This window comes from Lynx canadensis, chromosome B4 (genome assembly GCF_007474595.2).
Source record: "Lynx canadensis isolate LIC74 chromosome B4, mLynCan4.pri.v2, whole genome shotgun sequence".
Taxonomy (NCBI): Eukaryota; Metazoa; Chordata; class Mammalia; order Carnivora; family Felidae; genus Lynx; species Lynx canadensis.
Genome location: NC_044309.1, coordinates 69,054,024 through 69,081,597, shown reverse-complemented (window position 1 = coordinate 69,081,597; position 27,574 = coordinate 69,054,024). Strand labels below are relative to the sequence as shown.

The following is a 27,574-nucleotide window of genomic DNA, read 5'->3' as shown; positions in this document are numbered from 1 at the left end:
TTATTTATTTTGAGAGAGAAGAGAGAGAGTGCAAGTGGGGGAGGGGCAGAGAGAGAGAGAGAGAGAGAGAGAGAGAGAGAGAGAGAGAGAATACCAAGCAGGCTCCATGGTGTCAGCCTACAGCCTGATAAGAGACTCAAACCCACAAACTGCAAAATCCTGACCTGAGCTGAAATCCAGAATCAGATAATGGCTTAACCAACTGAGCCACCAAAAGATTTAGGTTAATGTAATAATTGAGTTGTACTAATATGCTGATATATGCAATAAATTTAAATTTGTGAGAGTTGGATTCTAAACTTCTTGGGTAAGGCAGAAATAAAGTATTTTCCTTGAAAAATCCCTGTAGAAAACATATTTAACATCTCTCAGAAAATAACAACGTAGCTAGTATTTCTTTCAGGACAAGTTTTGTCTTCACCCTTGCTAAGTACATGCACATTTACTTTGATTTGTTGGAGATAGTTTGTAGCAGGATTCTCGCACAGAGAGTCGTGCAGAGAGGCTTTTCTTTCCAGGAAGCAACTTTATTCATGCCGGCACTGCTCAGTTGGGTTCGTGCCCAAAGAAGTGAGCCCGAATGCCACGTGGGGTAGTTTTTAAATGTATTTTCTACTTCTTTGTCTCCCATATATGGTAACACACACAACCATGCAGTCCGATTAAGTGATCTCATGTTACAAGGTCAAGAAGGATGTTGTCATGTACACGTATAGTCAGGTTACCTTGAGTTTTTTTTTTCTTTCTTTCTTTCCTTAGGTAGGTAGGGGACCCTACCACAAGTTAAGCACAAAAACAAAACAGTGTGGACTCCAGAACTAGGTGGTTTGGGTTCATCATTTTCTAGTTGAGACCAAAATGATATATACATACCAGCCATTAGTGTTATAGACCGAGAGAACATGTTGAGAAGATCTTTGTTTGTATTGATTTATTTCTGTATTTATGTCAGGAAATTAAGATTCAAGATGTAAGTCAGCTAAGTTAATGTTATTTTCCATCATGAAAAGAATTTCCTCCCAAATCTTTATTTTTCCAATTGTTAGTACAGTATTTATTTTTTTGTTCTGATTTGTTTTTGTAGCTTTTTTTCTCTAAAAGTTAATATAAAGATTAGCACAGTGCATATATATATATATATATATATATATATATATATATATGCTATTGTAAAAATGACACTGGAAAAATGTCTTAAAAATTAATGTAAATTAGTTTATCTCATAGGTATTTTTTTTTACTGTTAAAGCTTCTCTTATTTTATATTAAATAAATAGAAATATAATTAGTGTTTCATATTCTCTTCTTATAGTTAATCCTGAAGGAAGTTGATTCACTCTTGTACGTGGACACGGATATCCTTTTTTTACGGCCAGTTGATGATATTTGGTCTTTACTAAAGAAATTTAATTCCACACAAATTGCTGCAATGGCACCAGAACATGAAGAGCCTCGAATAGGATGGTATAATCGCTTTGCCAGACACCCATACTATGGAAAAACTGGAGTAAACTCTGGAGTTATGTTGATGAATATGACTAGAATGAGAAGGAAGTATTTCAAGGTAAGTCACTGATACAGGTGCTTGGTTCAAATTTCTTTGTTTCCCCCCACACATTTTTTGGTTTCCAATTTAATTTTGTTTTATTAAAAAGTAGATTAAACTATTCAGAAATTTTCCATTTATTTTATTCTAAATAAAAGAAGAAGAGAGTTCATACTATTCTGTCTGTTGGAGGATTGTGGTAGATCAAGCCAGATGTCATTACAATGAAGTAAAATAACATTACACTAAGTAGTGAATTTCATCTTCCTAGATTGTTATTCCAGGTAGTAGTTGTCATTTCATAATTGCGCAGCTGTAGAACATCTTGGGGGAACACAGAGATGTGGTTAAGAGCTTAAGACTCTGTAGCTTGTTTGCTTGGTTCAAACCTCTGGGACCTTGAGTAAATTTTTAATGTCTCTGGACTTTAGTTTTCTCGTCTGTGAAATGAAGATGGCAGATAACATTACCTATATCATAGGGTTTTGTAAGGATTGAGTTAGAATGGTGGCTAACACATAGTAAACGTGAGCTATTTGGGAGCTATTGGAAGTTAACTTTAAAAAAAATTCTTGCATGTTTCTTACCTCTCAGATTGTGGGTCAGTGGAAGAATCAGGCTATTTAGTTTCTCTGTGCATTGTGAATACATGAGTATGTTGTATTTACCAATTTTATGTTGATGAGTTTTATGTCATTGTAATTTGTGGGCTCTGGAGTCAAACTCTTTATATTTAACTTTGCCACCTGTGCACTTGTTTAACCATTAGCCGGTTAATTTTCAAATGTTAATTCTCTCAACTGAAAAGTAGATAATAATTGGACTTGTGTAGGTTGTCAGTTTAAAGGAGATCCATTTAAAATGCTTAGTGCATCTCTTCAACAAATGGTGTTGGGAAGACTGGACAACTACATGCAAAAGAATGAAACTGGACTACTTTCTCACATCATACACAAAATAAACTAAAAAAGGATTAAAGACCTAAATGTGAGACCTGAAGTCATAAAAATCCTAGAAGAGAGCATAGGCAGTGATTTCTCTAACATCAGCTGTAGCAACATTTTTCTAGATATGTCTCCTGGGGCAAGGGAGACAAAAGCAAAAGTAAATTATTGGTACTACATCAAAATAAAAACCTGCATAGCAAAGGAAACCATCAACAAAACAAAAGACAACCTACTGAATGGGAGAACGTATTTGCAAGTGACCAATCTGATAAAGGGTTAGTATGTAAAATATATAAAGAACTTCTATAATTCAACACCCAAAAAATAAATAATCCAGTTAAAAAATGGGCAGAAGAGAAGAACAGACTTTTCTCCAAAGAAGACATCCAGATGGCCAACAGACATGAATGGATACTCAACATCCTTCATTAATAGGGAAATGCATATCAAAACTACAATGAAATACCACCTCAAAACCTGTCAGAATGGCTACAATAAAAAACACAAGAAACAGCAGATGTTGGCAAGGATCTGGAGAAAAGGAACCCTTGGCCACTGTTGGTAGGAATGCAAACTCGTACAGCCACTACAGAAATCAGTATGGAGGTTCCTCAAAAAATTTAAAATAAAAATGCCATATGATCCAGTAATTCCACTACTGGGTATTTTCCCGAAGAATAAAAAAACACTAATTCAAAAAGATATACGCATCCCTACGTTTATACAGCATTATTTAGAATAGCCATAAAATTCTGGAAGCAAGCAACCCAAGTGTCCCATCGATCAATAAATGGATAAAGAAGAGGTGGTATATACATACAATGGAATGTTAGTCACAAAAAGGAGTGGAAGCTTGCCATTTGCAGCAACATGGGTGGATCTAGAGAGTTTAGTGCTGAATGAAATCAGTTAGAGAAAGCAAACACCGTATGATCTCTCATGGAATTTAAGAAACAAAACAAATGAACAAAAAGAGAGAGAGAAAAACCAAGAAATAGACTCTTGACTATAGAGAACAAACAGATGGTTACCAAAGGGGAGGAAGGTGGACGGATGGATGAAATAGGTGATGGTGATTAAAAGAGTACACGTATTATGATGAGCTCTGAGTAATGTATAGAATTGTTGAGTCACTATGTTGTATATACCTGAAACGAACCTAACATTGTATGTTAATTATACTGGAATTAAAATAAAAAATAAAAAGAAAATGCTTAGTGCAGAGCATGGCACATAGTAAGCACCTAAATGTTAGCTACAAGCAGTGACTTCTGAAACACCCATATAGACTTACTGTTTATCCCTTTATATCTAGTTAGGGCTATGTTAAACATTAAAGTCTATTATGTCTTTTATGATATGAGGATATATGTGTGTATATTTGTCAGATATTTTTCTTATGCCTCCTGGTGAACTGGAATTAATACCATTATTTATTACTGCATTTGTGTGTCTCATTTAAATCTTGGCCCCATTTAGAGTTGTTTCCTCGATTTATCTTTGATACAGGCAACATTGCTGCTTGCAGCATCGCTCATGCCTTGACATTTGAGTCTTAGGACCATTTGTACCCATCATCCTTATTTTCTGTAGATGTAGTAAACCTGGTTTTGTTTGTTTGTTTTGGTTTGGTTTGGTTTGGTTTTTAGCTTCCCTGTTTTCTGAACCTTTCTGAAATCTTGATTCTTTTCAGTTTTGTCTCCTACAATTGAATGCATTAATGAGGCTAGTGTAACCTATGCTCTTGGTTAACAGTGAACATTTCTTCAATTACCCAATTTGTTAATATAGCTTGAGTTTTAAAATCTCATGAACCATAGGTTTTACTAAATAAAACAGGCATAATACCATGAGGTCTTCCTTTTTGGATTGTTAGCCTATGCACAGTAATATTATACCAGAAGATGGTGCTGTAAGATTACCTGCTAAGGAATAATATGACTTCTCAGTAACTCTTCATTCAAAATTCATAGAATTATGAGAAGTTTACTGTTGGAAAGAACCGTAGATAATTTAGTATAACACCATTATTTATTGTCTCAAATGTTTCAAAGTTACAACTATCTAGTTCAAATCTATGATTATCTTTTACTTACTTAAATGTCACTCTTAAATACTTTAGCAGTTTCTCCCCTTCTTTTTGTCGTGGCATGTTCTAAAACCAACTAGAGATGTAGATATGGGAGTTGAAATCATTTCAAGACTTTTAAAACTTGTGTTTTCATCTGTGCATTATAGACTTACTAAAGAAGGCTATGAGAGGCATGATTATACATTAATTCAGCAGGTGCAATTTACTTCACATCTACTGTCCTTGTTTTCCAAACCTGTTCTTGCCCTGTGGGAACAATGGAGATTTGCTTTGTTTTCAGATGTTACTATATTTATGATTGCTGAGAGGTTTCTATAAAATTTATTAATTTTTGATTCCTTTTTTCATATGTCTGTCTTTGTTTTTCCTGATTGTTTTCCAGACTATATCTGCAGCAAACATTGCCTTGTTTTTTCCTACTGATTCTACAGTTTCTGGCTCTAGTGATATAACTGATTACTTGTAGTAACTTTCTAAACTGTTTTGTACACATCTGTGAATGTTGCCCTATGGTTCTTATTGGATGAAAAGCTGTAAGACTACCCATTTAAGATAATGACCATACTTTAAATTCTTAATTTGCTTTGCTGTCACACAGTTCCTGCAATTCATGACTGTTCATTTCCAACCTGATGCATTATAGTTATGTATGAAAAATTCAAATAAAACTTCTACTTTTTTGTTGTTTCTCATTATGCATGGTATACAATGATACAGTCATGGTTAAGCTGTTGCTTTGTATTTTGTTATGATTATATTTGCAGTCTTGAATCCCTGTTAGGATGCTTCTTAACCTTTTTCTATTGGGAAAAAACAAAGAATATAAATAAGGCCTCTTTAAAAAAAATTTTTTTTTAATGTTTATTTTTAGAGAGAGAGAGAAAGCACAAGTAGGGGAGGGACAGAGAGAGGGGGAGACACAGAATCTGAAATAGGCTCCAGGCTCTGAGCTGTCAGCACAGAGCCCGACACAAGGCTTGAACTCATGAATTGCGAGATCATGACCTGAGCCAAAGTTGGACACAACTGACTGAGCCACCCAGGTGCCCTAAAAAATTTATGTTTTTAATTTTATTTAATTGTATGTAGAATAAAAAGAAAAGTCCCACCCTTTACATACCTCTATTCCCAGTTTCATTTCTTTGCCCAAATGACATCATAAACTTTGTTTTGTATTTTTCAGACCCATTAAAAATGTGTTTTGAAACAGATAAACATGTACATGAGCACTTACCTATAAAATCCTCTTATAGGGGCACCTAGGTGGCTCAAGTCTGTTAAGCATCCAACTCTTGATATTGGTTCAGGTCATGATCTCATGGTTCGTGGGATAGAACCCCACATCAAGCTGTGCGCTGACAACTTGGAGCTTGCTTGGAATTCTGTCTCCTTCTCTCTCTCTCTCTGCCCCTGCCCTGCTCTCTCATACTCTCTCTCTCTCTCTCTCAAAATAAATAAATAAGCTAAATAAAATAAATTCCTCTTATATATCTTCAGTTTGCCTTTTTCACTCAATAAATATATAACTGATTTTTATATCAGTACATATGTGTTTGAGATTGCAGAGAATGGATGATTTGGTTTTATTTTTTTGTGTACTAGTATGAGCATGTAGTTATATGACTGAAAAGTACTTCCTATTTTAACTTACACTTTCCTAGTCAACTATACTACCAGTGTGGAAAATTACGTATTCATTTAATTTTTCGCCATTTCTGTTTCTCCTTTGGGAATGGCTCTTTGTCCATACCCCTTGACCATTTCTCTATTTTTAAAACAGTTTCTATTAACTTGAACTTCTTTTATATGTAATTCCTCTTTTCTAAACTAATTTTGTATAGTTTTTCATTAGTTGTTTTGGATATTCTATGTTATATAATTAGCATATAATAGTGTTATTTTTAACACGGTTTTTATATATTTTCATCAAATATTTTTATAGTAGAACTTTTCCTTAAAGTTATTTTCCTTTTTTTCTGAAGACTTCACTAGACCTTGTAATTTTATCTTTCATTGATTTTTTTTCTTTGAATAGGCATATTTCTTTTTTTTTTTTTTAATTTTTTTTTTTCCACGTTTATTTATTTTTGGGACAGAGAGAGACAGAGCATGAACGCGGGAGGGGCAGAGAGAGAGGGAGACACAGAATCGGAAACAGGCTCCAGGCTCCGAGCCATCAGCCCAGAGCCGGACGCGGGGCTCGAACTCACGGACCGCGAGATCGTGACCTGGCTGAAGTCGGACGCTTAACCGACTGCGCCACCCAGGCGCCCCAGCATATTTCTTTTTTTAAAAAATATTTTTAAAATTTATTTTTGAGAGAGAGAGGCAGAGAGAGACAGTGCGAGTGGGGGAGGGGCAGAGAGAGAGAGACAGAATCCAAAGCAGGCTCCAGACTCTGAGCTGTCAGCACAGAGCCCAATGCGGGGCTCAAACTCATGAACCCTGAGATCATGACCTGAGCCGAAGTCAGATTCTCAACTGACTGAGCCACCCAGGTGCCCCTGAATAGGTGTATTTCTTTATATATTTATATTTATGTATTTGAATGCACAGAATCCAATGAAGATTTGAAAATGGCATGGTACAAGGGGTTCACCAGCCCTGTGTGTTGAATGTGTTGCTAGTCATTGTCCTTTTATAATTCAGATTTCCCTTTTCTTACCCTAAGAACATTTAGTTAACATGCTAAATGACTTACTTCAGAGTTGTCCTTTCAACAAAGTATTTTCTTATTATTTCCTTAAATAAAACTTCTTTCAGTCATTGTTTTGGGGAATTCCTGATTATTTTATAATTACTGTGTTTACTGTGTTGAAAGACTTGGCACGAGGGTAATATGACTATAGCAGATAATATTTAGTTTAAATATGTAGCTTTTCCCCCTAGAAACTCTGGCTTTTCTTTCTCTTTCTTAAGGAATAGATTGTTACACCCCCATTGTGTTTATTATATATCCTAGAATAGCTTATAACAATGCCATTCAAACTGTGTATGGAGGATCAATTTTGTATTTTAAATTTAGTTCTTCATGAGCCAATATGTTTGTAAAAATGATGTATATAAGTTACTAGAAAAATGTTTTTTACATTTTTGTGTGTGTGACTAGAAACAGATTAAATATAAAATTATTCTCTTGAATTGCTATAAATGTTTCTAAATGTTACTCTTAATTTCTGTACTTAATATTGTGAAGGACATCAAAAATTCACTGTTCTGCACACTGTAAATTGCACTTTGAAGAATACTGGTTTAAGTCTGGAGAGTTTAAAAGAAGGAAATGAGTTGAAAAGGCTTAGTATTCATCTCCACCGCTTGTCACCCACATTCACAAGATCCAGAGCCCTCTTTGAACTCTTTTGTTTCCTTGGGTATTTGACTTTCTGCTTTAAAATAATGAGCTTATGAGCAACTTTACAGAGACTGAAAAGGCAAATGATAAAATTCACTACCTGTTTTTGATTTATCAGTTTGAAGTGGATTTCTTTGAAATGTCAATTATAAAAAATTAGCAAATCAGTCTAAGAATGATAGTGATCACGGTAACAGTAATAGCTAACATTAAGTATGTACTATGTGCCAGGTACTTTTTATTTATACGTTAGATAAAAAGTTCCAAGTACCTTATACATTAACAGGTTGAACCCCAAAAAGCTCTGTGACATAGACATAGGTGATATCTAGACATATGATACAAGTACTAAAACTATCTGCATTTTAAGATAAGGTCATAGTCATAGTACTTTACACTGTCACCTACTTTCTCTTTCCTATTCTTTCCTGACTTTTATTAGTTTTGTCACTTCTACATGCAGCTTCAGATGTCTTCTTTTATCTTCCCTGTTCCCAAATGGACAGCCCTACTCACATTTAGGTTTACATTTGAGTCACTTGGTTTTATAAGAAAAGAAGTTTGCATTTCTCCTTGCTGCTCTGTAATGCTAAGGGAAGAATGGGGAACTGTCCTTGTGCTGCCATTTGAAACATGGAAGCCTGAGCATTTCTTGATGTATTTCCCCACAGAATGACATGACAGCTGTACGGCTGCGATGGGGAGATATACTTATGCCACTGCTTAAAAAATACAAACTGAATATCACATGGGGGGATCAAGATCTGTTGAATATCATCTTTTTTCATAATCCAGGTAATCATTTAAATTTCTTTCATTCTTTGCATTTGTAAAACATCAGGTAATATGTCGTCAAAAATGAAGAAATGCATTTATTTGACTTTGGCTTATATTAATGAATATCACTAATTATGTTTAAGACAGAGTAAAACGTTTATTTTTAAACTTTTCTTCATCTTGTTTTCGTAGGAAGGGATCTAAGTGCCAAACGTATTTTGCACTATTTTAAATTTCCTGTAAGAGCAGTATTTTTAAACTAAAATTTTTAGTTTAACATTGCAGAATGTTCATTCGTGGAATTAGAGTTATTTGCTTTATTGTTTTATTTTTCTTCACATAGAAAGCCTTTTTGTTTTTCCATGTCAATGGAATTATCGACCAGATCATTGTATATATGGAAGCAATTGCCAGGAAGCAGAAGAAGAAGGAATCTTTATTCTTCATGGGAACAGAGGTGTTTACCATGATGATAAACAACCGGCATTTAGAGCTATTTATGAAGCACTGAGAAATGTAAGAATGTGTTCTTTTATTTTTTGAACTTTCTATGTTGAAATTCTTACAAACTTAGAGAATATGCAAGAATATACAAAAAATGTCCATATCCTTTACTAATGTTCATTAATTACTAACATACTACATCATTTGCTTTATCATTGGTTCTCTTTCTATATAGACATGTTTTTTTCTGAACCATTTGAATATAAGTTGCACACATAATGCTCTTCTGTTCCTTAAAGACTTGAGTGTGTTTTCACTAAGAACAGGGACATTCTCTTACTAACCACAGTGTAGGTACCAAACTCAGGAAATTTAATATTGATATATTATTTTCATGTGTCTTTAGTTTCTTGATGTAGAACAGTTTCTCAGTTTTTCTTTGTCTTTTATGACATTGACATTTTTGGAGAGTAGAGCCTCTTTACCTCCTTCCGTATTAGACTGTTCTTTATATTGGCTTGTCTGATGTTTCCTTATGATGAGGTTTAGGGTATGTCCTCCAGGGCAAAACACTGTAAATGATGTGTCCTTCTCAGGGTATCACATTCACAGTCACCTTTGTGTGCCTGCCCTTCATTGGTGATGCTGGTTTTAATCACTCACTCAAAATGTCGTTCAGTTTCTCCATTGTGTAGGTTTTTTTCCCTCTTATGGAAATACCCTGCTTCTCATCAAAATTTCTAAACTGTATATAGCATCCATTGTTGGTTCTTGTTCAAACCAGTCTTTACTGTGGTAGTCGCAAATTGATGATTATCCAGCCCTAGCTGTCCTTCTGCATACAACTTTGGCACTCTATCATTCTCCTGTAAAGTAGAGCCATCCCTTTTTATCAATTTATTGATCTGTACATTAACAGTAAGAAGTCATTGATAGGTTTTTTTTTTTTTTAATGATTTATAATGCAGTATTTCCTTTTATTATGTTGATGCCTAAGTTGTTTCCAGTTTGGTCATTGGGAGTCCCTTTTGGTAAACTCAGGTGCTCATCTGACATATTCCCATCATTGTTTTGAGTACCACTTCATTATTATTTTTTTTAATGCTTATTTTTGATAGAGAGAGAGAGAGAGAGAGCATGAATAGGGGATGGAAAGAGAGAGAGGGAGACACAGAATCTGAAGCAGGCTCCAGGTTCTCAGCTGTCAGCACAGAACCCGATGGAGGACTCAAACCCACGAATCATGAGATCATGACCTGAGCCAAAGTCAGATGCTTAACCGACTGGGCATCCAGGCACCCCTCTTTATTATTTTTTCAACAAAATATGCTAGGCTCAACTTGTTTTACGTTCCCTGTCTTAACCCTGAAAATAGCTATCTGTCAAAGGAGCTCTGGTTTCTTTTAGAGGGCTCTGGGTGCTAGGCATGCTTATTGCCACAGGGGTGTCTTTGCTTCTGAGCCACTGTCTTTGCCACTGAGCTCTTTCAGTGACAGAGCTAGGAAAATTAAATACACACATATATGCATTCAGTGTATATGATATACAATCATGTACCCACACTGATGCCTCCACTGTTGCCCCAAGGCTCTTCCTGCTTTCTACTCTGTTTTCATGTTTTAGCTCCTTCCACAGTTAGAATCCTGCCTTTTGACATAAAGCACATCCTATCTGCTTAATCTTACAATACATTTAAAATAATTTTAGAAATGCTGTATTCTTTGGTAAAAACCAACCTACTAAGAAGAGTTAAGGATTTGTTCCCATTATCTACCACTTTCCCCCCATACCCCCATGAGAGCATGTACTCAATACTGTGTTCAGCAGCTACTTGGATTAGTTCTTTTTCCTACCTTTCAGTGTGGTTATTTTATTCATTTGAAATACAGTTGGGTTTATTTGCTTCGATATGCTTTCAGTTTTAAGTTTTTTTCCTCCTCTATTGATTCAACTTTATTTTTTTATTTTTATTTTTTTTTAAAGATTTTATTTTTAAGTAATCTCCACACCCAGTGTGGGAAGTTAATCACAACCCCAAGATGAAGAGTTGCATGTCTACTGACTGACACAGCCAGATGCTCCTACTGATTCAACTTTAATTTGATATGCTAAATGTTAATAAAAGTCAAAACTATATGAAGGTTTACTCAGAAGTATCACTTTTCCCCCTCCCCTTCCACCCTAAGCCCCCAAACCCATAAATTACCCGTTTCATTGTTTTCTGATTTGTCCTTCCTGTATATATGAGCAGATACATGTATATTTTGTAATACCGCTTTTCTTTTTCTTTTTTGTAATCCCCTTTTCTTACACAAAATATAAGCATACGGTTTATATTATTTGCTTTGTTTTTTTCACTTAAAAGTCTAAAAATTCATGCATTAATAAATCTCTTCCTCTTTTTAAAAAATTTTATCTTAATTCCAGTATAGTTAACATGCAGTGTTATGTTAGTTTCAGGTGTACAATATAGTGACTCGACAATTCTATATATCCACCACTCAGTGATCATCACAAGTGCACTCCTTAATGCCCATCACCTGTTTCACCCATCCCCCCCCCCACCCATTTATCTTTTTTTTTTTTTAAAGACTGTATCCTATTTCAGAGTTTTCTGTATATACCAGCGTTTATTCAAGCAATCTCTTACATTTGAACATTTTCATAGTTTCCAACATATTGAATTCTGAATAATGCAGCAGTGCATAACCTTGCCGTATATATGTTTGTATTGATGGGAGATGTATCTTCAGGGTAAGTTCCTGCAAGTGGCATTAAGGATTGAAGATACTGCCTATTTCCCCTACAGAAGGATTATTTGAATTCCTGCCCACATTTTATGAGGAGGCCTATTTCCCAACAGCCTCATCAGTAGAGTGTGTTTTCAAGCCTTCAAAATTTTGCCATTTAGATGAGTGAGAAATGGAATCTTAGTTTAGTTTTAATTTCTTTTATGAGTGAGGTCAGCATCGTTTTATATATGTAAGGGCCATTTTCATATCTTTTCTTTGGTGAATTTTCTTTCAGGTCTCTTTTACCTATTCTTTAGGTTTTTAAAAATAATTTTATTGAGGGGCACCTGGGTGGCTCTGTTGGTTAAGTGTCCGACTCTCAGGTCATGATCTCATGGTTCGTGGGTTTGAGCCCTGTGTTGGGCTCTGTGCTGACAGCTCAGAGTCTAGAGCTGCTTTGGATTCTGTGTCTCCCTCTTTCTGCCCCTCCCCAACTTGTGCTCTCTTTCTCTCTCAAAAATAAATAAACATTAAAAAAATAATTTTCTAGACACATAATTTATATATACAAAGTTCACTCATTTAAAGTGAATAATTCACGGCTCCTGGGTGGCTCAGTCCCTTAAGCTTACGACTTTGGCTCAGGTCATGATCTTGCAGTTCATGAGTTCAAGACATACCTTGGACTCTGGGCTGACAGCTCAGAGCCTGGAGCCTGCTTCGGATTCTGTGTCTTCCTCTCCCTGTGCCCTGCCACCCCCCACCTCCCTGCTTGCACTCTTTTTCTCTCTCTCTCTCAAAATTAAATAAATGTTAAAAATTAAAAAATAAAGTGCATAATTCAGTAATTTTTAGCATATTTACAGAGTTGTGCAACCATCACCATGAGGGAATTTTGGTGTTTGCTTCCCCCTCCTTTCCTGCCAATTGTTGTAAGTTCTTTGTATTTTAGGGACATTAGTCCTTTATCTGTGATATCTGCTAGAAATATTTTCTGCCAGTTCTACTTTGTTTATAGCATTTTTTGCAAAAAAAATTTTTTTTTAATTTTATGTAATCAAGTTTTAAAAGTTTTAAGAAAAATTCATAATTAGAAAGCCTTTTAATTCTTACACTCAGGTTGTAGAAAAATTCACCTGCATACTGTATCATTTATTACATTTAGTCTTCTGCTCAATTTGGAACTTAATCTTTTGTATTTGGTGAGGTATGGACCTTTTCCCAAATGGCTATCTTGTCTCAATACCCGTTTATTTAAGTCTGTCTTTAACCCAAAGATTTGAGATACTGACTTTATTATATACTAAAGTTCTGTTGTAATATCTGGATTTTCTGTTTTGTTACATTGGCCTATTTTTGTACTAATGCAATACTATTTTAATTATAAAAGTGTTGTGTTATGTTTTAATATTTGGTAGGGTTACTTCTTATTCAGAGCCTGTTCTTACTGTTTTCCTAGCTATTGTAGATACCTTTTTCTACAAATATTAACTCATTTTGTATTTTTATTGGGAGTGAGTCCGCTTCTTAGGAGCTGCAGACATTTTGATGGTGTTGAGACGTTTTGTTGTTGAGACATCTTAATCAAGAACAAGGGCTATCTTTCCATTTGTGTCTTTCATGAATGTTTAATAGATGTGTTCATATTTTGAACAGATCATAAGTTTATACTTCAGTATTTTAATTTCTTTGTTGCCTTTGTAAACGGGATTTCCTCTTTTTTTTTTTTAAACCTCCCCCCCCCCCATGCTGGTGTCTGGGGTTTCCTTTTTTTATTATTATTATTATTATTATTATTATATTTTTAATATAATTTATTGTCAAATTAGCTTACATAAACACCCAGTGCTCATCCCAACAAGTGCCCTCCTCAGTGCCCATCACTCATTTTCCTCTTTTAAGCATCTGCTTTAAAAATTTTTTTTTTTTTTCAACGTTTATTTATTTTTGGGACAGAGAGAGACAGAGCATGAACGGGCGAGGGGCAGTGAGAGAGGGAGACACAGAATCGGAAACAGGCTCCAGGCTCTGAGCCATCAGCCCAGAGCCCGACGCGGGGCTCGAACTCCCGGACCGAGAGATCGTGACCTGGCTGAAGTCGGACGCTTAACCGACTGCGCCACCCAGGCGCCCCTTAAGCATCTGCTTTATATTGACAATGAAAAAAATTATACTGCCCCTCCCCCACCCTTGCCTTAGATATCTGTTCTTTTTTCCCCCCGTCTTAACAATCCTCTTTTATGTAATTAAGGTGAGTTGACAGGGAGCGATTATACTTTATTTTTTTTTATTTTTTTTATTTTTCTTTTCAATATATGAAGTTTATTGTCAAATTGATTTCCATACCACACCCAGTGCTCATCCAAAAAGGTGCCCTCCTCAATACCCATCACCCACCCTCCCCTGCCTCCCACCCCCCATCAACCCTCAGTTTGTTCTCAGTTTTTAACAGTCTCTTATGCTTTGGCTCTCTCCTACTCTAACCTCTTTTTTTTCCTTCCCCTCCCCCATGGGTTTCTGTTAAGTTTCTCAGGATCCACATAAGAGTGAAAACATATGGTATCTGTCTTTCTCTGTATGACTTATTTCACTTAGCATCACACTCTCCATTTCCATCCACGTTGCTACAAAGTGCCATATTTCATTTTTTCTCATTGCCACGTAGTACTCCATTGTGTATATAAACCACAATTTCTTTATCCACTCAATCAGTTGATGGACATTTAGGCTCTTTCCATAATTTGGCTATTGTTGAGAGTGCTGCTATAAACATTGGGGTACAAGTGCCCCTATGCATCAGTACTCCTGTATCCCTTGGGTAAATTCCTAGCAGTGCTACTGCTGGGTCATAGGGTAGGTCTATTTTTAATTTTTTGAGGAATCTCCACACTGTTTTCCAGAGTGGCTGCACCAATTTGCATTCCCACCAACAGTGCAAGAGGGTTCCTGTTTCTCCAGCATCTATAGTCTCCTGATTTGTTCATTTTGGCCACTCTGACTGGCGTGAGGTGATATCTGAGTGTGGTTTTGATTTGTATTTCCCTGATGAGGAGCGACGTTGAGCATCTTTTCATGTGCCTGTTGGCCATCCGGATGTCTTCTTTAGAGAAGTGTCTATTCATGTTATCTGTCCATTTCTTTACTGGGTTATTTGTTTTTTGGGTGTGGAGTTTGGTGAGCTCTTTATAGATTTTGGATACTAGCCCTTTATCCGATATGTCATTTGCAAATATCTTTTCCCATTCTGTTGGTTGCCTTTTAGTTTTGTTGGTTGTTTCCTTTGCTGTGCAGAAGCTTTTTATCTTCATAAGGTCCCAGTAATTCATTTTTGCTTTTAATTCCCTTGCCTTTGGGGATGTGCCAAGTAAGAAATTGCTACAGCTGAGGTCAGAGTTCTTTTCCTGCTTTCTCCTCTAGGGTTTTGATGGTTTCCTGTTTCACATTCAGGTCCTTTGCCCATTTTGAGTTTATTTTTGTGAATGGTGTGAGAAAGTGGTCTAGTTTCAACCTTCTGCATGTTGCTGTCCAGTTCTCCCAGCACCATTTGTTAAAGAGACTGTCTTTTTTCCATTGGATGTCCTTTCCTGCTTTGTCAAAGATTAGTTGGCCATACGTTTGTGGGTCTAGTTCTGGGGTTTCTATTCTATTCCATTGGTCTATGTTTTTGTGCCAAGGGAGCGATCATACTTTACATACCCCTAGATGGATGCATGAACTAGGTCTCCGTGAATATGTTGGGGACCGAGACTTGGGGCAAATCCAAATGGATTTATGATTTTGCTTAATGGGCTATGTCTTCACTGTCTATGCAGCTAATTCACTGATACTTTGGGAGAAATACATGTAACCACTTATCCCTCATGCAGATGTACTCTGTTCGACTAGACTGTGCCTAATCTTATGTGGATGTGAAGACAACATAAATAGATAATAGTGCTAGTTTGGTTTAAGTGTGGGGGTCAGGAGAAGAGCTGATTGACCCTATTTTCTAGATACTTGTTTTTTTTTATTGCTAATAACTGGCCTAGTACATCCTCATTAATAGGAATGAGAATGAAAATACTTAACTATAATCCGTTGTGACGGAGATGGTACTGAAACTGTTAAGAGCTTTTTGCCTTGAAGGGCCAGGGAAGGCCTCACAAGGAGCCATTTGAAGTGGGCCTTGAATGAGTAAGAGTTTTCCAGGAGGATGGTCTTTCTGGGCAGAGTACTGCTTGAGAAAAAGGTTCAGGGGTTTTCTACACAAAAAAAATCCTTTTTTCACAAAAAGTCCACAGAGAGGTCAGGTGTGGAGCTGTTCAGTTGGATGGAGTGCTGGGTTCGCAGTGGCTGGGATGGGGTCAGTGTGCTGGTGCAGGGCCAGGTTAAGTGATCTGCAGTGATAAGGAACTGAAGTTTTTTCCTGGAAATTGGTGTTTCTCAAACGTGGCGGTAGGTGCAGTGCTGAGAGCATTGTAGGCTACCATTTTGTGTATTTGCTAAGTTTCTTCTTCTGTAAAGTTGACAGATAAAGTTTCTGGGTAATCAGTTTATCATGATACAGTGACACTCACCGAAGAATTATAAAATTTAGTGTTGATGTTCATTTTAATGTAGCAGACCTTGTATGCCCTCAGAAATCAATTTTGTATATTAATAATGCTTTATCGTGGGTTGTCAAAAGGTGATAAAAATGAAGAAAAGTACTTTTGGGATTCTGAGACTGCACGATTGAAAAGAAATGCATTCCTATAAAAATAGGATTTCTTTGTTTCCTTTGAGCATTAAGAAAATCTGTTATTGAGGAATTAAATCTCACGAGTTTTATATGATCTTTTCTTTTATCTTTGGTAAATATATACCTTTAAAAAGATGAGTAATGGTTTTAAGGTGATTAATTATGCTTGATTTTTAAAAAATAAATCTTTTAAAATATTTTTAAATACTGAATTAATGATTATTTGTGTTTGTTTTGGATCTGTATTAACTATTGCTATATGTTTCCATTTTTCAATTTAATGAAGTTAATCAGTCTTTTATGGTGCTCTTGCTTAGTGTTTTTATCTTCCCTTATCTATAATTCAACGAGAAGTGTAATTTTTAAAAGCATTGCATTCAGACAAGGGTATTTATGTGAGTTTCAGACAGAAACTTAGTCATAGCCATTGAATGCAGATGAACAATTTGAATTATAAAGGATATGAACCATCTTTAAAATGTAAATGCATGGCTGTGTCTTCCAGCAAATCAGGTTTTACAGTCCATACGTATTTGTTAAATATTAGTTGTTGAGTGAATAAAAATATTAAGATTAGAAATTGCGAATGCAAAATGGGAACAAAACATTTTATTGCTCTATAAGGTATTTTCTGCTTCATGTATTTCATTCTGAATTACATTTCTTGGTGGTTCTGTGTTAACTTTGATTTACTCCACATCCTGCTTATATTTGCATAACTGTCTCTGCAAAGGAGTCCTGAGTGTTTCCCTCCTATGCAATGGTAGTCCCCACCCCTAATCCATGGGTCATGTTTCAAGACCCCCAGTGGATGTCTGAAACTGTAGATAGTACTGAACCCTATACCTACTTGTTTTTTCCTATACAGACATATCTGTGATAAAATTTACTCTATAAATTAGGCACATAAGAGATTAACGATAACCAATAATGAAATAGAACAGTTATAACAATATATTGTAATAAAAGTCATGTGAATGTAGTCTCTCTCAAAATATCTTATTGTCCTGTGCTCACCCTTCTTCCTGTGATGATGTGGGATGATGAAATGCCTATGTGATGGGATGAAGTGGGGCATTGTAGCAGCGTTAGGCTATTGTTGACCTTCTCACAGTGTGTCAGAAGGAGGACCATCTGCTTCCAGACTGCAGTTGGCTGCAGGGAACAGAAACCATGGAAGGTGAAATCGTGGTTTAGGGTTACTATTGGACCTTCTTGTGTGTACTTGGCTCTCAGCATTTTGTTGGATTGAACTGCTATTTTGTCATCTTTTAAAAACCTGTTCTATTCTTTGAAAATGCCTCAGATTATCTAATTGTGGTCATCTTAGCCTCAATACTTATTCACTGCCTTTCAACTGACAGTCTTATGTATAAAAGCATGATCTTAAAAGTTTGTGTACTGGGTACTGTGCCAGTGAAGAAGGAGTGATTAACTGTATGAGGAAAGGCTTCTCAGAAGTGCAGACATTTGAACTGAGCTACAAGGATGAGTACTAGGCAGAGAAGGAAAGGTGAATGAGTCAGGCACAGCATCCAGTGTGGAAAGAGGCCTGTAGTCAGGTAAGGCCACATGTGGCCTCTGGGAAGGGGAGTGCCTAGATGCAAATTATGTCCTGCACAACTTTTTGGTGGTACAGATTATATGAATGGCAGAAGGTGCTGGGGCTTCAGGCTGTATTTATATAGTTGGAAATTTTGGTAATTTATCATCTTCTCTCTTAAAGGTAAAATTAGTTGTGTTATTGGGACTAAAATTAGAGCTCTAATTCATGAGACACTGTTATTATTTCATAAAAATCTTCATCAAAATAGTTTCTCAGGGAAGAAAAAATTTTTTAACCACAAGCACTTGGATTTAAATAACATGAAAATGAATGAACTGAATCTCAAGTACTTCATATTTGTGGGAATTAACTCTTTTTTTTAGTTTATTTTTATTTTGAGAGATATAAAGAGCAAACGGGGGAGGGGCAGAGAGAGAGGGAGACAGAATAGCAAGTAGGCTCTGCACTGACCGAACCATAGGATCATGACCTGAGTCTAAATTAGGAATCAGACGCTTAACTGCTTGAGCCACCAGGTGCCCCTCTGGGAATTAACTTTTAAGCAGCTTTGTAATGTTTTTATTTTATTGTCATTGCTGAGTAAGAAAAAGATCGTAGTTTGGTCTTCGCAGTATTATATGCCTCTCAAACACAGTTGTCCAAGCATGTTTTTTGGTACCTTGAGATGTTACTTGACAGTGTCACTTGATAAAGGTTGCCTCGTTCAACATGGCTGCTGCTTTTAACCCCAAACAAATTTTAGGCACACCTTTACACAGCATAGCTGTTTTCCCAGTTTCCCACTGTTAATTGAGCTTTACCTTTCAACAGGACTTTTGAAACTGATCTCACACAGTTTCATATATTTATTTGGATAAATACAGCAGTGCTGTGTGGTGGTCGGCAGCTTGTAGTTTTGGAGCTGGGGTTGAATTCTGGCTTGGCTACTTACTACCTTTGTAACGAGGAGAATTCTCTCTCCTTGCCTCAGTTGTTTGTAACTTAGTTGCTTGATTGTAAGTGGGGTAATTATATTACCATTCCTAAAGTTGGTGTGAGGCTTAAATGCTTAATACATTTAAAGCTCTTAGGTGTTTTGCATGTAGGAGGTCCTTTAAACCAAACCAAACCAAAACAAACCAAAACAAAACTAGTCCAGCTTTTAATTTCTCTCAGATACCTATGTGTCAGTTATTTTCTTTCTTTCTTTTTTTAAATTATTTTCATTACATTCTTCCTAGTGAAGCTCCCCTTCCCCCCTTTTTTTGATCTTCAAAACAATGTTTATCTTCAGTGTATGTGATTGGGTTTTGAAAATCACTCCAAGAGTGATGGTTTCATGCAGTTAATGCTCATAGTTTTCTTTCTGAAGAGATACTGAGGTTTAGCATCTGTTTACATTTATACAGTGATAAAAGCCATGTTACAAATTATCATCCAAGTTCGTCCTGTTTCCAAAGGTTGGCTGCGGCTTCCTGCAGACTCACTAATTGTGATTCTAGTGGTGCTTTCCTTTCCTTTCCTTTCCTTCCCCTCAGTGTCATGGTGGTGAACCTTGGGAATGACCTCAGGTCATTTGATCCTTCTGTGATTTCAGGTTCTGGATTTCCTTCAAGATCTTGCATATTTCACTGATACCAAACTTTCACATAAAATGTTCCATTTTCAAGCCCCATCTATCATTCTAATTGAAAAAATGCCTAGTTGCAAAGGCCAAATAAAACAATATAGCTGGTTAGGGATGCCTGGGTGGCTCAGTAGGTTAAGCGTCCTGTTTTTGGTTTCAGCTCAGGTCATGATCTCGCGTTCTTGGGATCGAGCCCTGCAATGGGCTCTGCGCAGACAGCATGGAGCCTGCTTGGGATTCTTCTGTCCCCTTCTCCCTCTGTCCCTCCCCTACTTGTGCTCTCCCGCTCTCTCTCAAAATAAACTTGAAAAAATTATTTTAAAAAAACAGAGCTGGTTGAAAACACTAAAATCACAAGTTATTTCCACTTAGCTGCTACTACAGTATTTTTCAAAATATATTCCTTGGGATATTAATGTATTTTACAGGGAAAAAGGACTGGTCAAAAATATATTTTGGAAATAGTGGGCCAAACAATGTTCAACATGTGTATTTTTCATTTTACTGTTTACGGCTTTGCTTTGCTTTTTCTTTCTTTTTTTAAAATGTTTATTCATATTTGAGAGAGAGAGAGAGTGTAAGTGATGGGGGAGGGGGGGTGGAGACCCAGAGAGAGGGAGACAGAATCTGAAGCAGGCTTCAGGCTCTGAGCTGTCAGCACAGAGCCTGACGCAGGGCTCGAACTCCCAAGCCATGAGATCATGACATAAGCTGAAGTCAGATGCTTAACCGACTGAGCCCCCCAGACACCCTTGGGCTTTTCATGTGCCAGTGTGAGTTCCCATGAAGAGTGCATAATGTGCAGCAGCTCCCAAATGCATTTACCCATGGGACCCCTTTGTGCAGTTAGGGGCTCTTCGGGAAACCCTGAACTGTGCTGGCGTTTTACATTCCTCCCACTCCATGGCTTTCTCTCAATCCTTTGTAGTACAGCCTCAACACTGTTACCAGAGTGACTTTCGTCCTTCCTTAGTGTCTCTCAGACACCTTCAGAACTTTTGATCATCATCTTATACCAGTACGTGTCTCTGGGCCTTCTCTGCCCCTTGTACATGTTCTTTCTTGCCTTGGCTTGGGATGCCCTGCCTCCATTACATCTTCTCTGAAAAACTTTCCCTGATGCCCCCAGTGATTTACTCTGACTTTCTCCACTAATGTGAGATCATACAGCCATTTAATTCATTGAACATATTTGTTGAGCATATATACTTTTTGTGAGACTGGAAGTGACCAATATTAAATTGATTGAAGAAGTTGTTTGGAGTTTAATTAAATTTTTATATATATCTTTGTCTTTTTATTTTCTTTCTCTAGTGTTCTTTTAAAGATGACAACATCCGTTCCTTATTAAAACCTTTAGAACTGGAACTACAAAAGACAGTCCATACCTACTGTGGAAAAATTTACAAAATATTTATCAAACAGCTAACAAAAAGCATACAAGATCGTTATGATAGACCACCAAAGGAAAGGTGATTCTTGGTGACTGCCAAATCAAATGAATTAAAACAACAAAATATCAGGGGATATGTGTGAAGGAATAGTCTTGAATGAAGTGTTCAGGAAGGAATTATTCATCTTCAGAATAATTGTTTTTCCTGAAGAAGTTAAATAAGCAAATATTCATGTAATGAAGAATAAGTTAAAGTATTGGATCCCAACAAGAAGACACTTTTGATCTCTGATGTTTTGTAATGTTATTTGCTGTCATTCTAGTATTGATGAAAACATTGAATGGTTGTAGCCTACAGAATTTGGTTGACTCTTCTCAAGTAAGTAAGAACAGTAGGGGTGTATGGATGGAGAAAATGTACCTCATACACAGTGAAAACACTCAAACTGTGAGTATAGCAGTAGTTTTATGTCAGCACTAACCTCACTTTAAATGTGTGACACAAAGTTTACAGGAACAGAACGTGTTCTGTTTCTAAAGCAATGTGATGTAACCGATGTAACTATTGACAATCGATGTGTGCCTTTATACATTTCATCTCTGTTTTAAACTATTTCTGTGACAATCATGTTTAAGATTAGATTATAAGTAAGCTGCACATTTAAAACTGAGCTGTATAAGAAAGTGAAAAAAACGGTAAAAATGTTGGGAGTTTTTGTCTCTTTGTATGTTTGTGAAACGTAGTATTTTCATTTGTATATGCTAACCTGTCTTGCCAAAACTCAGATCTGAGATTGTTAAACAGATATTTTTGGAAATTTTCATCACTTTAAATGAAAATTTTCAGCTTTACTGGGCATTCTGGAAGCAAAAGATCTGCTGATCATAAATGAGAACCTAACTAGTATACTTCCGTGATTGTGGAAAATGTGATGGACCAAAATGCATAAGCTGTATACTTCCTGTGAACAGTAATATTGGTTACAATGAAGCAGGAAAAAAGGTGGTCCATTTAAACTTTTTTTTTCTTCTACCTCAGAATGGCTTTGCAAGATACTTTTGAAGAAGCAAATGTAGAGAGCCTTACTTTAAGTCAGTCAGACAACGTTCACGAATGATTTGGATTAAGAAGATTGTTCTGAGTATTAAAAAAGTAGTTTTGATTGGTTTAATGTACATGTCTTCCTTTTTTGAGCATCACTTAAGACTTTCTTTTAATCTTGAAACATTATTTCTCTTAGTTTTCTTGACTATTCTCTAACGTAACTGTAGATTCTGAGTACTTAGCATGTACTGTCCTGCAGTGTATGTCTCACTTTAGTAAGTACTACATGGTTATTCTTTTCCCTTTTGATATCTTAATACTTAGAGAAGGGAAAATCATGAAGGAAGAATACCACTTGCGTGAAAATAGTGGTGATTAGCTTTATAAAGCTAGAGTGCCCTCTGTGGAAACATGACATATGCAGATAGACATGGTCAGTGTGGTTGTCCCCTGTCTTTTTCACTTTAGTCAGGGTCACATTGAGAGAGGAAGGTGTAAAAAAGGCAAATTGGAAGTTAATAACCAGCCCAGCATTCTTCGAATAGATGGGTTTAGAGAACACAGCCTCTATGTCCTTGGCAGAATGCCATGGTGAATATGAGATCTTGTGAACTGTGCTGAAATTGAGTTTATTGAGTAGAAAATGAGAATCCTAGAATTTTGAAGTTTGGAGGGTACATATAAGATCATTTCTAGTGGCCCCCAAGAGAGAACTTTGCCTGTCTGTATTAGACTCTTGTGGGGAGCTTGTTGAGTGTGGATCCCTGGGCTTCACTTAGGAGACTCTTGTACACTGTGTCTAGGATGGAGTCTGCAAACATTTTTTTTAGTGAAGAGATTTAAAAACTACGCAAAAGTAGAACAGTACAGTGGTACTTCTTGCGCAGATCAAACCCTTAAAGTATCTTAACGATGTTTGCATTATCTATTCCCCTTTTCTTTGCTGAAGAGTCTCTTAAAGAAAATCCCAGAGAGCCTATTATTTCATTGCTATAAGTACTTTGGTAACTATGATGACATCATACCTCCTTTGACGTCATTTACTATCCATTCCTAAGCAAATTTCCTTAATTGTCTCCGATGTTAGAATTAGGGTACAAAAATAAGTCATATGATTCTGTTTTTAATAAGCACCTCAGGTGATTCTGATGTCAGCTAGTTTAGAACTATTAGGAATCATTTTGCCAACTTGAAGATTGAAGTTAGAATACCATAATTCTTGGCACAGCTGGATTATAAATGTGATTCTGAAATATTAGAGTAATTGGGGTTATTGAAAAAATAGGAATTTATATTATTAGTAAGTTTCTTAGTTTTAATTTCCTCAGTGAACAGAGAGCCTCTAATAGAGTGGGTTGGGACTATGTAGAGTATGGTCATGATTTAATCCAACTGAACTGTATACTGTGGTCTCATGTTGTGAGTTATTTACATTGTCACATGCTCCATACTGTAGATCAGTTAGAAGGTTCTTCATCTGGTTTATTCAGACCTGACTTAATTGGGCATTTTACCATAAATTGGGGTATGGTGAAAACTTCCTACTTTAGGGGCTATATTTACCTAAAATTTAGGTTATTACAGAAAGTTCATAACAATAGTAAAATGAGTTTTCTGAATTTATCTTTAGATAGGGTAACTTTTTCTTTGAGAATTCTTAAGAAAGGCAGTTCTCAGCATTAATGAAATAAAATTGTAGAACAACTTAGAGAACATATTATATTTCTTTTCATAAAACAGTATATCTATGCAGTTTATATAAATTACATTATATAATGTTCTTTGAGTCTTTGTGTTAGAACAATTCTGACCTCAGAACGATCTCTGGGCTACGATATTACCAAAGTGGAATGACTTCAAACTGTAGTCAAACTTTATTTGTATGAAGTAGCCATCTTAAAAGAACTTGGAAACCTTTAGAAAATATATATTGTGATTTACATTTTAAAGCAATACATAAAATTTTTTTCCTTGTGAGGAATAGTTCATAATATATAAGGTAACCCAGTTATCTTTTGGACACTTTAGAACCTGAAATAATAGTACCGCTTATCTGTTGCTCTTTCGTCTTGCCTCCCATGAGATGTTACTGGTATAGTGGAAAGAAAACTAGTCTGTGTGTTACATCTGGATTATTTTCTTGGTCTGGGATCCCAGGCATTTCATTTCACCTTCCATGTGCCTTGGTTTGTAAACAATCAATATGCTCTTCCCACCTCATGAGACTCAGAAGTCATAAGTCAGGAAGTTATGTGACTCAACAGAAATGACAGATTTGAATGCATTCTCTATGGTTTGTACATGCCACACGAGCATTACTGTTGAGGTTCTGTTTTGTTATGTTGCCTCCTATACATATCATTTTGTTTCCTTAGGGTGAGTGGATGAGTGTTTTCTGACATGTATTGTATCTCCAGTATGAATTTGCTTATATTATGTAAGGAGGAGTTTTTAAGAAAGAGAAAGCAGAGCAGAAAGGGGTGATTATAAATGAATAATCAAATAAAAAGAAGGAAAAAAGAGAAAGTGAGAAAAGTGAGGAAAGAGAAGGAAGTAAAAGTGAGAATGGCAAACGGCAGAGTAAGAGAAAAGATGGAATGAGAGTGGGAAAATCGAGAAGTGGAGATGGAGAGAAATGCTATGGAAACAGTCACCTTTTAGTTTAGCACCCCCTCCCCATGCAACTGTCTTCCTGGCTTGTGTTTCAGTTCATGAGACCCTCCAGGGTCAGGAGGGGTGTTGGCTTTCATAGAGGTGGGCAGCACAGCTACCTTGGTTTGATTTATCAATACTAGAGTCTTTTTCCGGTCACTCTACTCACTGACCTAAATTTAGTGGTGATGATCAACATTGTATTTTTTTTTTTACCTGGATCCCAGTTTGTGAGCTAAGACCTGTGGAAACATGATGGCAGATACCCTCCTTTATAATATTGTTCTAAAGTCATCCCAGGTGTTGGGTTATGCAAGACTAACCACATGGATTCACAGGGGAGGCTGGGGTGGAGGGGATGGCTTGGTTAGGTCCGAAGGGCCCCAGGAATCTTAGCAGCAGTTTTTTACATGAAACTGATAGGAAGCCAAATTTGGGAATCATTGCCCTGCTTTGAATGGCAGTTTACACAATAAATCACATCTATTGATTCCTCAGTAGGCATATTTGCAGTCACACCATTAAGAATGGATTCAAGAGAATAGGAGAAACACACTGAAGGGGAAAGCCTGAAAAGATACTATTCAGTGTCTCTCTGAAGTTTGTATTGTAAGTAATAAATACTTTAATGGTAATCAGAACCTCTTTGAAGTGTTTTAGAAAGATCATGGATCTGTTTTTTGTTTTTAAATAACTCTTTTGGTTCCTTAGAGTAAATAGAGAAGGATAGGAGGGGTGCAATATTTCAGGTGTGGGGCCAGTTATCCATTCATTAAATGTCTTTCAAGTGTCTTAAAACAACAATTGCCTTATGCATTTTAATATTTAATAAAAGTAGATTAAATAGTGATTTGTACTGTAACAGTTATCCTTTTATACATTGCCAAAGCAACCCTTTTTTGCCTCTTAAAGTCTGGCTAAGCTGTTCTGATATTTGCTGTTTCCTAATTAACTGAACATGAAACCAGATTTCTAAAACAAAGTTATATAAACTTAAGACAAGTCTAAGAGGTGGCACAGGAATGTTCTTTTTTTTTTTTAAACAAAAAATGACTATAATGTTAATTCAGATATCTAGGAATTACTCAACCATGAGAAGAATGTGGAATAGCTGTTGGACTAGGTAGTTCAAAATTGATTATATGTTAAATTTACTTTTAAATGGAAAACAGTGTGTCATCACCATATCTCTTATCTCTACCAATAATTCCAAGTGTCTAATGGTACTGTTTGTTTAGAATTTTCTATAAACTCAATTTGTAAACAAAAGAGTGCCTTTGAAAAGATAGGGAAAAAACAATCTCTTGAAAATTTCTCTTATTACCAATACTGTGAATGCTTTTTGAAGGGTCTGTGGTCAGGCATTTTAATATCAAACTTAAGAACTGATGCGGAACCTTTGCTTATGTTTAGTTTATATATACAATCTGAATTTGTGAGCATATTCACACATGTATTACCATCCAACTCCTTGTAAAACATGAAGAGAACGCAACAGTGTTATTCCATTTAAAAAGTAAGTTAACTTTGACTGTGATGGAAAATAGCTGTTTTTAACTTTGTATAAAATCTCTTCAGGGAATATTGGAATGTTGTGCAAAAATAATTCAGGGTTTGTAGTATACCTGTAGAATAGGTCATCCATTCAAGACTTAGCAAAACCCACATACATCATATGCATTGTCATCAGTGTTTGAGAGCTGGACCAATGGTTTTTTATGGATGCTGTAATAGAAGATCTATGAAGGGGATGATGGTTTGCACCTGTCCTTGAAATCAGAAACTGGAAAAATTTGCAAGTGTTTCAATTTTTCATAAGCATTTTGCATAAATACATTAATATTTTGAGTTAGTTTGGTCCTAAAGCTACAGGAAGGACTGTTGGTGTACTGTGATATATAGAAATTACTACCCTTAAACTCCCTTTTACCTTAAAATACTATGGTTTTAGGATAATTTGGTTATCTTCCTCCCAGTATTTGGTGTATCTTGAAATTTATTAAAGGGGTATAAGATGATAGATTTGAATGTAACCTGAGAATAATGGAAAGTTGCTTTGTTCTGTTGTGGGGGAATTCAGTTCCTCTTTTTCTTGAGAAACTGTATTGCTGTTGCTAAATAAACATGTACTTGATAAATGTTTAATTTCTTCAAATGATGTGTCTGAATTATTCTAGCAATCAAAAACAATTTTGGAATCTTTAGGGTTGAGATCCCTGATAACTAGGAGCCTAGGCTGTAAGCAATTTCAAGATTGGCTATTTCTACAGCTGAACAGTGTCATCAGAAGCTAGGTACTGTCTGTTTTTCAGCATTTTCAGCATGTGAGCTTGGTCTCAACCACATGGCCACAGAGTGACAGCTAATATCCAGGTGCACATGACAACCAGAGGCAGAAATATACGTCTTTTTTTGCAAGAAGAAGGTTCTACTAGCTCTTATAGCCATAATAATGTCTGTCTAAAACAGCTGCTTTGCAAAGGGAATGCAATTCGTTAACAGTTGGCTCAGACCATGGAGATTTGCCCCAAACTTCAAAATGGCCTTCCCTTGAAAAATGGCTGCTCGGAGGAAAGGGAACAACGTTGGCGTTCTGTTAAAAGTTGGTTGGGTAGAAGGGTTAGGAGCTTGGGAGACAGCAACAGACCACACATTGGTATTTCTTATAATTTCCAGGGGGATTACTTTTCAGATTAGAGAC

General features: G+C 36.2%; 1 protein-coding gene across 2 annotated transcripts in view; it reads left to right on the top strand.

Annotated features, from left to right (window-relative positions):
* The window catches only part of GXYLT1 (glucoside xylosyltransferase 1), a 52,501-nt gene extending 25,473 nt beyond the window's left edge, over positions 1-27,028 (top strand). For both annotated transcript variants that reach the window (XM_030322340.1, XM_030322339.1), the window contains 4 exons: positions 1,313-1,564; positions 8,609-8,732; positions 9,058-9,230; positions 21,098-27,028. In XM_030322340.1, coding sequence (XP_030178200.1) covers positions 1,313-1,564; positions 8,609-8,732; positions 9,058-9,230; positions 21,098-21,259 — 711 coding nt within the window. In that variant the 3' untranslated portion in view covers positions 21,260-27,028. The remainder of the gene's footprint in view (positions 1-1,312; positions 1,565-8,608; positions 8,733-9,057; positions 9,231-21,097) is intronic.
* Positions 27,029-27,574: the final 546 nt, after the last annotated feature.